This window comes from Camelus bactrianus, chromosome 29 (assembly GCF_048773025.1).
Source record: "Camelus bactrianus isolate YW-2024 breed Bactrian camel chromosome 29, ASM4877302v1, whole genome shotgun sequence".
Classification (NCBI taxonomy): domain Eukaryota; kingdom Metazoa; phylum Chordata; class Mammalia; order Artiodactyla; family Camelidae; genus Camelus; species Camelus bactrianus.
In genome coordinates this window covers 22,070,872-22,083,054 of record NC_133567.1, presented here as the reverse complement: position 1 = coordinate 22,083,054, position 12,183 = coordinate 22,070,872, and the positions used below count along the sequence as shown (strand labels likewise).

Here is a 12,183-nt window from a genome sequence, read left to right as displayed (position 1 = left end):
TCAAAAGATATGAATATTTTAAGATACTGGATGGAGTTTGAAGGAAGAAAGGCATAAACTTGATAATGAAACATCTATGCCTCACTTTAGTCTCTGGATTAGAAAATAAATAGTTGAATCCCAGAACGTTAGAAGTAGGAATAAACTAAGAAATGGTTTAGCGTGATTCCTTTGTGTTAAACAGGACTTAGGAGAGGTGAGATTGCTTATAATCACCTCGTTGGCTTGGGCAGATGGTAGCAGAGACAGGACGTGTTTGAAGGTTCCCTGACGTCCAATTCAGTGCTCCTTCTAATGACCTCTGACATCCTTTTACGACAGAGTGATTCTGACACATAAGCTTAGATTTTGCCAGAGAGGAGATATTTCAAACAAATACTAAAGTGCAAACTATATGACAGCTCAGTTTCCTTTGCAGTGTAATGTGCGTTAACTCAAAACAAGCTCCTCGTCCTTTGATTTCACCATACGGTGAACATACATGAAATAGATGTCAGTGCTTGAACTAGGAGGAAGTGTCCTTAGTATTCCGAGTATTCTGATGCTTAACAAAACCAATAAGGGTGAATGATCAATCATGTGTATCATTCCACTAGGAAAGAATTTTGAAAGTTTAATAGAGCTAATTTCCAAAAGAAAGAACTTTTTTGTGAAGCATTCATCATACATGGCTGACTGCAAATCTAGTGAGACTAGTTTGCCTTTTTTGGCATCATCTGTCTAGACGGCAAAAAAAGACACATTTTTGCTTTTAGAATTTAGCTCAGTCAGAAGAATTATTCTTGCAAAGACACCAAATAGTTTATATAATTTTTACAAGAAAATGGCGGACTGTTTTCTAATTAATATATTTAAAGCCGACCAAAGCTAACAAACTGACCAATGTCACTTTTATTGTGCAGAACTTGCTCAGAGTTAAAACTTCAAAAACTCTTTTGATAACTCAGCATTTTCTCTTTGCTTGTAATTTGGGGTATTTTGAAACTTCAATGAACCAGGAGAAAATATATTTTTATAAACATAGAATTTGTTAATTTTATAAAATGTGGTTTAAAAAACTATTCACACTGTAAAGGTGAGACCAGATGACAGGGGAAAAAGAGCTATTTGGTTTCTCACCAAGCCAATCATGTCCATCTATATTACATATTCAATTTATCTTCCCTTCTCCCCATTTTGTATGGCATGGCTCAGACATTCTTCTACATCATGACACTTTTCATCTAATTTTTTTCCAGTTGCTAGAAGGTAAGCAGTCAGTCTGGTCACAAAGCATCCTTCCATGTGTGATGGCAATATTATAGGCTGAGCCCTGGTGCTTCAGAGGAGAAGTCAGTGAGGTGGTACAAAGGTTAACCTCTGGGGATGGGGATAAAAAGGAGCTTTCCATCTGTCTTATGCGAGCCAGTCCTTAAATATCACTCTCAGTTGTACTTCAAAAAATTGAGACAAAAACCTAAGAACTTAGAACTTAGAACTTCCTCTTGGAAGTAAGCAAAGAGATATCCCTCCCCTCTTTTTCCTTTGAGCATTTACTTTAGAACGTTTGTCATTGTAAGGACTTTCCTCCATATTTGAAATGTACATAAGCCCTTTTGAAGATTAGATAGGCCTTTATGACATAGGCTTGTCTTCTCTCTAGGACCCAGGAGCCATCTCTCTGAAACGTAAATTCAAGGGAGACAGCACCCCCTGTCTGTGGGAGGGCAGGAGTCTAATTTCGGTGTTCCAATGTGCAAAACTGCTAGCTGACATAAAGATATGAGAAGGGTAATTTTCCTCTGGATAAAGCTTTACCCAGCTGCCAATTCTTTAACACAGATGGTCACCCTAATTACCAGGTGAATTTATACTGAACTATGCATGACAAATGGGGCTGTCGAGGCCTTTGACATCAGGAATAGTTAAAGTGCATCTTGAGAACATGTATGAAATGGATTATATCTACTTTACTATATAAAAGGGTGAGATGTCTGTCTTTTCAATCTCTTAGTGGATCATCTGTGATGAGTATCACATTCTGGATTAATGTTTATTCAATAATAAAAGTGTTTTCTTTCTCTACTACCTTTGTGGAGAGGACTTCTGGATTTGGAGAAGCTTTTATGTTTAATTCTATGAAAAACAGTGTAAAGAGAGAGTACCACTCCCACAGTGAAAAATCCTTTAGTCTTTGATTTGTTTGAAAATAGGACCTTAGACACTCCCTTCCATGTAGCCTTGTTGCATGGGTAACGTGTCCTGGAATTTTTAATCTAATGTGTAGGTTAAGAAGATGGAAGAGATATGAGCCCTTCTGGGCAAAAAAGGAATGAACTAACTCTTCAAGAATAAACACAACCAGTTTAGATTGGAAGCTCAAGGCCCTAAATTCTCTACCGAGGGCTGTCCTAACACAACAGGTTCCTGTAATGATCAAAAAGATAAAAAGGATGAAAACAAATGAAATCAGCACTGCCAGTGAAGACACTACATCTTGTGACCAAGCAAAGGCATTGCCTTTGGAAAATAAAATCCAGCAAGCGTCTTTCTCCCAGGCAGGGAGCACCTCCCCAGTGACACACCCAGAGATGTGAGATGACCACCATCTTCCTGCGCTCTGGTGGGGACTAGCAGTGTTACTGCCGGTGCTCAAACTTTAATACGCCATCGTGCAAAGCATGAAAAACAAACACAGAGTGAGACACAAAGATCATTTAACAAACGGGCTCTAATACCTGAGTCCTGCTGATAAGAGGCTTTGGCTCAACAGAAAACCCTGTCTTCACAAATAAAAGAAAGCAACGATTTCATGAGAGGCTGCAGCTTCTAAAGTACAATAAAATGACCAGCTAGAAGAAAAGAGTTTTGTGTCTTCATCTGCACCTGCCGCCTGTGAGGATGGGGTGCAATTTCAGTCCCTTCTCTCCCGTGCTAGATTTATCATTCCTTTTCCATTTCTTCCCTTCCCAGAGGAGGAGTATTCAGTTACAGGTCAAGAGGTCCCTGTGTGATAGGCCATAAACATCCAAGCACAGTCTATTTTCTTCCGGTCTCTGGGGCTGGATAGAAAAGCAAACCAAGAGGTCAGCCCAGTCTTGCTTTCTGTCTCTTCCCAGCATGCAGCTCTGTGGGCGATTTGAACCACGGCTGCTCTGTAGGTCTAGCCGTCTTGCAGCATCAATCTTTTTTGAGTTTTATGCAGTTTATCACAGGATGGTAAGTTGCTTTGGGAGATGCCAAAAGGAAGACTGTGTGGCTTATTCTACTGCAGCTTATCCTTGGTTTTATTGAGAGACTTGATAAGAAAATTCCCACTAGTTTAAAAATATTGTATGTGTGTGTGTGTGTGTGTGTGTGTGTGTGTGCCTGTAATGTATAACAGCTACAAGGGTGGCAACTACTATGCTGTTTAGATGATTTCACATGTGAAGAGTAGTTCTCTCAGAAGACAGAGTTAAGGAAAAAATAGTTTCTTATCACAGATTGACCTACTCCCTTTTAATAGATGGTTACAAATTATCATGCGCCCCCTTTTTGCCTTGACTGCTAGGAAACTCACAGCTAAGTTCAGTGCCCACTTATAATACCTAATTATTACATACATTTCCTAAGTATAATTTGCCTGATGCTATCCACCCACTCCACTCCCAACTCCACCTAGTTGTTGGCTCTTATTATTTACCTCTTCTTAAAATTGGTTGTATAATTTTACTTCTTTTGATTTTAACATAAATTATCTCAAATCAAACACATGGAACTGTAGTCTTTTAAAGAGCCTTAGAGATGGATTCTCTGCATTAAGGAATTGTACCATCCAGTCTCCTTGTACCATTACCATGTTCTTCCTATATGCAAGAAGATATTCATGGATGTTTATGCATTAAAAACATAACAGAAGACTGCAAATAGGCCATTCTTTAACCTAGCAGAGAATTGCCTGCAGCAGAACTGTTTTACTGGCTATTGTGTCATCATTTCTTTAAACAGTTTAAATTAAAAGGTTTATAAATTACATTCACTTAGTATTGAAATATGAAGGATCTAGTATATGCAAGCATAATTTTTAAAAAAATCTCTTCTTTGAGCATTTATAGGAAACGTTAACCTGTTTTAGTTGACTGTGTGCATCTTAGCAACATGATCGTAGCTCAAGGCTCATTTAAAATAACTTCTTAAAATACTTTATTATAGACTTTTTTCTTTGGATAATCATAATAATGAGAATAACTAAAATTTGTAGAGCATCTACACCAGCTCCAGGTTCCTTAAACATATCATCTTTCAGGAAACCTTTGTTCTTCCTTTATGCAGCTGAAAAAGCTAAGGGGTAAGAGATCAAGTTCAAAGTATCGGCGACGCTGTACCAATGTTAGGATCCAGGCCTTCTAATACTCTCTCCATCAAATATAGTCACAATTTCAAAGCATCCACAAAGCGAGTGTTTGGAATCTCTTCTGGCTCAATAGCACTTCATGTTTGCTGGGCAGTGTGAACTGAGGAGCGCTCGCCCCCAGTTCCCCAGCCTTATGGATGCTCAGCTTCGAGTTTCAGAAGTCGACACTGTTCGGTGTGTATTTTCTCTAGCAGATATTGGCAACTACACTTTTCCACGATGGTCATTTGGTTGCCCAGGAAAGATTGAATCAGGAGCCAAAAAGAGATTGCAGTTGAGACACAGATCCAGCCACAGCTGACTTTCAGCCTGAACCTTGCAGGCTCGTCAGTGCTGCGCTTGTGTCCGTTTCGGGATAGGATGCCCTTATCGGTACGGGGGTAGGAATGTTTCCCTGTCCTCCTCGCAGTCTATCTGAGAACCTCAGAGCCCCTTCCTAGATGGTTTTCTGAGTGGGCTTGCCGGACGAGGCAGGTGAAACGGACGCCTTCACCAGTGCAAAGGGAAGCACTGACACTGGAAGGCTTAAGCTTCTGAAAGTGAATGTGTACTGCCCGTGGCATTCTAAAGGAAGACAGGAATAAAATAACCAGTAGCTAATTAGTAAGCATTCCTCAGCAAACAGAGCGAGCCAATGTGATACAGGAAAATACGGGACAAGAGGATGGCCGTATCCCGGGTCTAGGTAGAGCCCCTGGGATGCGCCCCACCACGTGTGGGTCCCTGGCTTCGTGCAGGAAAGGATTCAAGACCGAGCCACACTTGAGTAAAAGTAGATTTATTCAGAAAGATACACACTCTCTAGACAGAGTGTAGGCCACCTCAAAAGGCAAGAGAAAGGGCAGGAGGTGTGGGGTTTGCATGCTTAGTTTAAAGTAAAAGTAGATACACATTCCATAGACAGAGCTCAATCTGTCCCACTCAGAAGGGAGAGTGGCCATGAGGTATGGGGGTTGATAGTTTTTATGGGCTTGGTAACTTCATATGCTAACAAATGGGAAGATGATTCCAACTACTTTGGGGAAGGGGCTGGGATTCCCAGGAATGGGGCCACCACCCACTTTATGACCTTTTATGGTCAGCCTCAGAACTGTCATGGTGCCTGTGAGAGAGCCACTTAGCATGCTAATGTATTACAAAGAGTGTATAATGAAGCCCAGGGTCTACCGGAAGTCAAATCTCCCGCCATCTTGGGCCTCAAGGTCTACTAGGTGTTGACTTTCCTGCCATCTTAGTGCTAGCTGAGGTGTCATTCTTTTAATTGCTGTGCCTGCCCCCTTCGTTCTTGTCTCAATTGCAGTGGAAATGTCCAGGATGCTTTTCCTCCATACTGATTTTTGCTACTTAGCATTAGCTGAAATTAGCTTCTGTTGCTTTTGTTTCCATTGTCAAGGTTCTATGGGACATTTGGGGTCACCCGAGGGGCCTCCTTTCCCATGGTGTGTCAGAGTCACCATGGAGGATGATAATAGAACTCATGTAGGTCAAGTGATTAACAAATCACCCTGGATCTTCTGCTGCAGAGTCACCTTGCTTGGCCCACGCTCTGAAAGTTTTCTGATCGTGGACGCTATCCACTCTAATTGTGGGGATCTTAAAATGGTAATACTATAGCTTATGCTGTGACAATTTCAAGGTGCCTCCAAGGTACTTGCAGGGGCAATCTTGAGTCCCACGGTCATCTCTGTGGGTTGGAAGGTTGCTATGAAAAGCATCTGTGTAACAGTGATAAAACCCCATTTGGGGATGATATCTATTAACATCCATGCAACGAGCGCAGAGAAACTTTACATTTCATGTGTCTTACTGAGCTGTGCTTCCAGCGACCCGGAGGGCTACCTTTGGGTGTGAAAACCTGCACTTGTTCAGCTCTGATAAACGGTGTCTTTGTTCTCTGGTTGTCAGTTTCACTCACACCAGAGAGGAAAGGTCTGCCTCCTTTACAAGCAGAGGCAAAACCATCTTACAGTTATTCTCATTTAGCAATTATTTGTCATTAATTGGAGCTGGGCATGCTGGGAAATGCACTTCCTGGGGGAGGAGAATTATTATTTCAGAGCCCCATAGACACCGTGTAATGTACACAGCACATTTGAAGCAGCAATTTATTGAAAGTTACAATAGTCTTCCTAGAGAATGGATTTGCTCTTCACCGTTAGGACAAGGTCCAATATTTATGGAATGTTCACAAATGATTAATTATGTTTCATTTACAAATAGCCTCTAATGGGAGACATTTTTATTGCAAATGCTGTTTTAATGAATTGTCTGTCTCTGTGAATTCACATCCCAGACTGAAACAACTTCTTTTTGCTTCCTTCTCTCAACCCCATACCTGACCCTCCCGCTGCTCATCATGCCTTTCCTATTTCTTCTGCAGAATCACGTGATCACTTCCCCAGTCACCTAAATGGAAAACGCTGGACCTATCTGTGACTCTCACTCATCCTTACACTCCATTTCCAGTCACTCACCCTATTCAAATGGCTCCTTGCTGCCTGGAGAATAAAAGCGAGATTTCCTTAATCTGATAGGCAGGCACAGAGTGATGCTGACAGCCTTCCAGTTACCCGTTCTCCACCTGGGGGACTATCCCGGCTCTCACCATGAGATGCTCTCTTTCATCTCTGTGGCTCTGCCTTCACAACTTTTCTCTGCCTGGCATTCCCTTCTTCCCCTTTGTCTGCTGAGCGAATGTCTGCTTGTTCAGAAGTCGGGTTAAGTGTCATCCAGACTTTTCACTCCCTATCCGCCAGGCAGAATCAGCAACTCTTTCATTTATTTCCTTATAGAACCGTAGGCGTACATGCATACTTCCCTTATGCTCCTTACTTATGAGACAGGAAGGAAGAGGACAGGGCACAGCCATTCAACGAATGACACAACAATTAACACCAAGACGACAGGAGATGCAACACCCAGTAGACCCTGAGTTTCATTATACACTCATTGTAAAATATATTAGCTTGGTAAATGGCACTCCCACAGGCGCCACGACAGTTCTGAGGCTGACCATAAAAGGTCAAAAATGGGCAGTGGCCCCATTCCTGGGAATCTCAACCCCTTCCCCAAAGTAGTTGGAATAATCCAACCACTTGTTAACATATAAAGTAACTGAGCCCATAAAAACAACCCCCCCCACAACCTCGTGGCCACTGCCCCTTCTGAGTGAGATGGACCGCACTCTGTCTATGGAGTGTGTATCTACTTTTAGTTTAAACACCTACCCCCATGCCTGTGGCCTTTCTCTTGCCTTCTGAGACAGCCTGTATTCTATGGATTATGTATCTCTCTGAATAAATATATTGTCACTCAAGTGTGGCTCGCTCTTGAATTCTTTCCTACACGAAGCCAAGGACCAACACTTGGCATGGTTCATCCCAGGGACTCAGCCGAGACCTGGGGCATGGCCTTCTTCTTGCCCCATATTTTCCTTTATTAGTTATATGTACATCTAATTCATGTATAAGACATTAATATTTTGAAGTTTCACTAGGCTACAAAAAATGCGTGTCTTCCTCCTATACCATCTTAGTTTAGCACGTGATAAATGCTTACTGAAGGTTATTTGGCTGAATTGAAAATTCTTTTAAAAGAAGTAGCAAGTCAAAGTAATGCCTCAATGAATATTCCATGGAAATATGACTTTGTGGTTGATGATGCAGATAAAAAGGACAAAGGTGAAGAAGAAAATCTGATAGCAGATCACTGACATCCCCAATGGAGTAAATAAAGAGGTGTAGCAATTTAGGGCACAAAGGTAAATCAGAGGTTCCCTATATACATAAGAATAGTTCACTTTTATTTCATTGCAATCTCTCCTTGCCCTGCAGCTTTGGCATTTTCTGCATCATTTGCCTAGAAGAGCAGCCACCTCAGTGCCTAGACCGTGGTAGACACACAGTAAGTATGTCCGGTATGAAAGAATGCATGAAAGAACAAATAAAATGGTTCCAGCTCTTTCATTTTACAGATAAGGAAACAGACCCAATGATGAAAAGAACAGGAAAGCAGAAACCACCCCTCTTCAAGCCACTACCATATTCCCTACACTGAGCTAACGGTTTTCGCTTCCATGATTCCATTTTATCTTACCATGAAAAATCATACAACTCTTTTGTGAGACAAAGAACTTGCAGCTCAAAACCCGTGCCCTATGATCACACAACGAGGTGGCCACTCTTGGTTTTATACTGTGTGTAGTGTGCAGGCTTTCCTTTGTCACCTGCCACCGTGATATATTCACGGACAGAAACATAACTGATTATTGGTTTTGGTGGATGGAAATCTCTGCTTTTTATTATTTATTTTTATTTAAAATTTGTTTGTTTGTTTGTTGTGGGAGGTAATTGGGCTTATTTTTTTTTCTTTATTGTTAGAAGAAGTACAGGGGATTGAACCCAGGACCTCATGCACACTGAGCACACGCTCTACCACTTAAGCTACCCCTTACCCCAAATCTCAGCTTTTTAGAATCTGCATGATTTTAGATGTCAGCAGGTGAGTAAATACGGGAACTTGTGATATCTGGTGACAAGATCTTTAGACTTGAAGGCTGAAAACCAGCGTTCCATTCCTGATCTTGTTACCTTCCTGCGGGCTGAATCCTTCACTGTCTTGGAAACTTAGTTTTCTCATCTCTAAAGCAAGGCACAGAATCCCAAGCTTGTGGAGTTCTGTGGTGAACAGATGAATAATGACTATGAAAACATAGTCTATCTACACAGAAGTAAGGTATTTTCATTGTTAAGCTTATGTAAGAATGATGGCCTGGGTATAAAAGTCCTTTCTCAACAGTATATTCTTTCTCTGTTGTTCCCTCTGTTACCACTTTGCAGCTTCAGAACACCCCAGCCTTCTTTTGTGTAAACAGATGAAAATAGAATAAATAAACATTTCCCTACTAATGTGATTTGTATACAATGTATCAGTCTTAAATGAACTTCTGCTTTTAATTCTTCTGAAGTCACAACTTCCACATAACTTAGAAACAGAGAAATAACAGTTAGAAAGACATTTGTTTCTTGTCATAAGCTTCTGTTCTCATAAGAAAATCAACACACTCCAAGAACAGGGAAATTACCAAAATTAACATCATTGCACAGACAGTGGCAGCTCTTTGATGAGAATAAAAGCCATCGACAGCTTGTTCTGTTAATAATCGAAATTACGACTTGTCAAATGTTTTGCATTAGCTGCAGCTCTGTGCACACATTTTAAAATGAATCTGATCAAAGATTATTAGCATTTTCTCAGTTTTTAAAATGTCCTTTACTGCAAATAAGGTACAGAAAGTATCATTTGCCTTTTGTTGGTGACTTCATCTCTGACCTTTAACATCAATACTGCCTTATGACCAATTATCCACACTGGTTAAGTCCTGAAGCTTTCCTTTTTTATGTAAAAATGTTTATTAAAATTTATTAAAAATAAATGTACACAGCCAAAATGAAAAGAACAATTAAGATATGCTTCCAGTGTATCTTTTAAGATCTCTGATGGCCATACGGCAGAGAGCCCTGGGACATTAGGTATCAATAGGACCTTAGAACTCACCCAGGTCTGACCCTTTCATTTTGTAGTTCGAGAAATGAGACTGTGAGCAGCCGAAAAGGAGATATGCTACTTTGCAGGGAACAAAGACAAGGAAACAGCTCCAGGCTACCTTTTGAGCACTTTCTTGCTATACGAGGTCAGAATAGAATCAATTTTGAGATGTGTGACTCAATTCTCCTTTATCCAAATGACATCAGAAGAAATGGCTGGGGGGGCTTGCTCACCACTGACATTAGCTCTTTGGATGTGGACACTGATAGAATGAAGATATGTATCTGGGACAGGACCAGATAAATGGGATAATAGGCGATCTCTGTAGCCTGGAACATCGGCTAAGTCGAACAAAAGGGAATTTACCAGAGAGAGATGCAAAGTCAGCACTTCAGTTACAGAAGCCAATGGCAGATACAGGAAGTGGGCACATGGCTTAGCAGCAGAACACTGGTGTGTTTGTGTGTTTCAAAAGTGGCTGTTTTTACAGAACCAAAATCTCCATGAGTTTACTGTTGCTGTCTTCTCCAAATCAACTAAATTTTCCTTAACCTAATAGCAGTATATAGAGAACAATAAAGATGCTAAGTATAAGATACTCCGTCCACCCAGAACTGAGATTATGTGTAGACACTGCTGAGCTGGGGCATGGAGAGGGGAAAAACCAGAATGGAAAAACCAGGACCCAAGCGTACTAGGAAACGTTAAAGGGATCAGTTAATGAGAAGGACTTCATTTGCTGGTTTCGAGAAATAGGGGTGAAATGAACGTGTACTGTGGAGCCAGCTCGTGCTCTCTGAAGCTTCTCTAAAGTTTATAAAACCCTCACTCCTGGGCTCTTCATGTCTCTGGAGCCGACTGACACCTTAACCCCCCACTCTCTCGTGCAGGACCTTCCTATACCTGCATTTCTGCAAGATAAATATATCTTCTCTTGATCTGTGCTCACCCTAACGAAACTAACCACCCTGGGAAACAGCCTGTCTCACAGTACAGGAGGACTGGTCTCACCACACATCCTGTCCTTATCAGAGTCATAAATCCTGTTGTTCAGAGAAGTCCCTAACAGATCTCACAATGAATCAGGTACTTGTGCATGAATTAATCACGCAGCCCCCACCCCTTGTGTTCACAGCCCCTTCCCCCCAATAAAAGACCCTGTGGACTCACCCTTGGGCTCCACAGGCATCTCTCATCTCTGTGGCCCGCTGTTGCCTGTAGCAGCGTATCTGTTAAACTTTCCCTTTGTTCTTAATTCCTCATTGTCTTTGGTGAATTCTTTTACCTCCGATGACCGGAGGTCCCCCTACACGTACTTTGTATCAAAAGAGGCTGAATGGTCAGTTGGAAAGAATTTTACCCTATGTATGGCATCAGCCAGCAGGAGTCTGAGTACACACACCATTGTTCCCCAGTGGTGTGACCTGGGAAAGTCTCTAAGAAACTGCCTACCAGGTTCTTGATGAGAGGAGTGGTATCGACATCGCAGGGTTACTGTGAAAATTAAATTAAATTAAGTGACGTATGTAAAATACCTGCATGGCATGCAGTCATCAGCAGATGCTGACCTCTCCACCACTTGTCAGGTAGTCATGAGCGGTTTGTATTAAATTTTATTAGAGGAATATCTTGCAGAAGGGTTGTTTAAGCAGAGACGATGTTAGACAAGATTCCTGCCAATGCTGCTTGACATATTTACATGCTGCCCACCAGCATTTTACTGGACTTTCTGCCAGTAAGGACTGTTCTTCAAAATATTTGATTCCTTATAGGTTGAAGTTGCAAGAAATTTTCACTATCATAAAATAGCTCTTGCTTACTTACCTATAAAGTGCAGAAAGGGGCCTCTTATTTCCAGGTTTTGGTCTATATGGTTTGGGTTCTCCTGCCATGTTGATATCTGAAAGCATAAAATAAAAGAGCATGGATTAAGAAAATAGTAAAGCATTTGAGAAAAGGAAAACACGAAGCTGCATTTTTCTTTTTGCTATTTGTCTATGCAAATGTTATATGCCATTCATTCATTCAATCAGCAAGTATTTGCTGAGCACCTACTCTTGGCCAGGCACTATTTGAGATACATCATGTACCAAACAGGGACTTGTGGGACTTACCTTCTTTTGGGTGGGAATAGATACTAAGCAACAAGATAAGAAAATTATATAACATATTAGAAGGTGAAAAGTATTACAAAAAATAAAATGTTGAACGAGGTGGGGGATCAGGAATGCTTACTACAAGTGAGAGAGAGACAGACAGAC

At 41.2% G+C, this 12,183-nt stretch overlaps 1 protein-coding gene across 3 annotated transcripts in view; it reads right to left on the bottom strand.

Annotated features, from left to right (window-relative positions):
* Nucleotides 1-12,183, bottom strand: part of RALYL (RALY RNA binding protein like) — a 584,866-nt gene that overhangs the window by 94,684 nt on the left and 477,999 nt on the right. For all 3 annotated transcript variants that reach the window (XM_045514266.2, XM_010951849.3, XM_074354903.1), the window contains one exon: nucleotides 11,747-11,822. In XM_045514266.2, coding sequence (XP_045370222.1) covers nucleotides 11,747-11,822 — 76 coding nt within the window. The remainder of the gene's footprint in view (nucleotides 1-11,746; nucleotides 11,823-12,183) is intronic.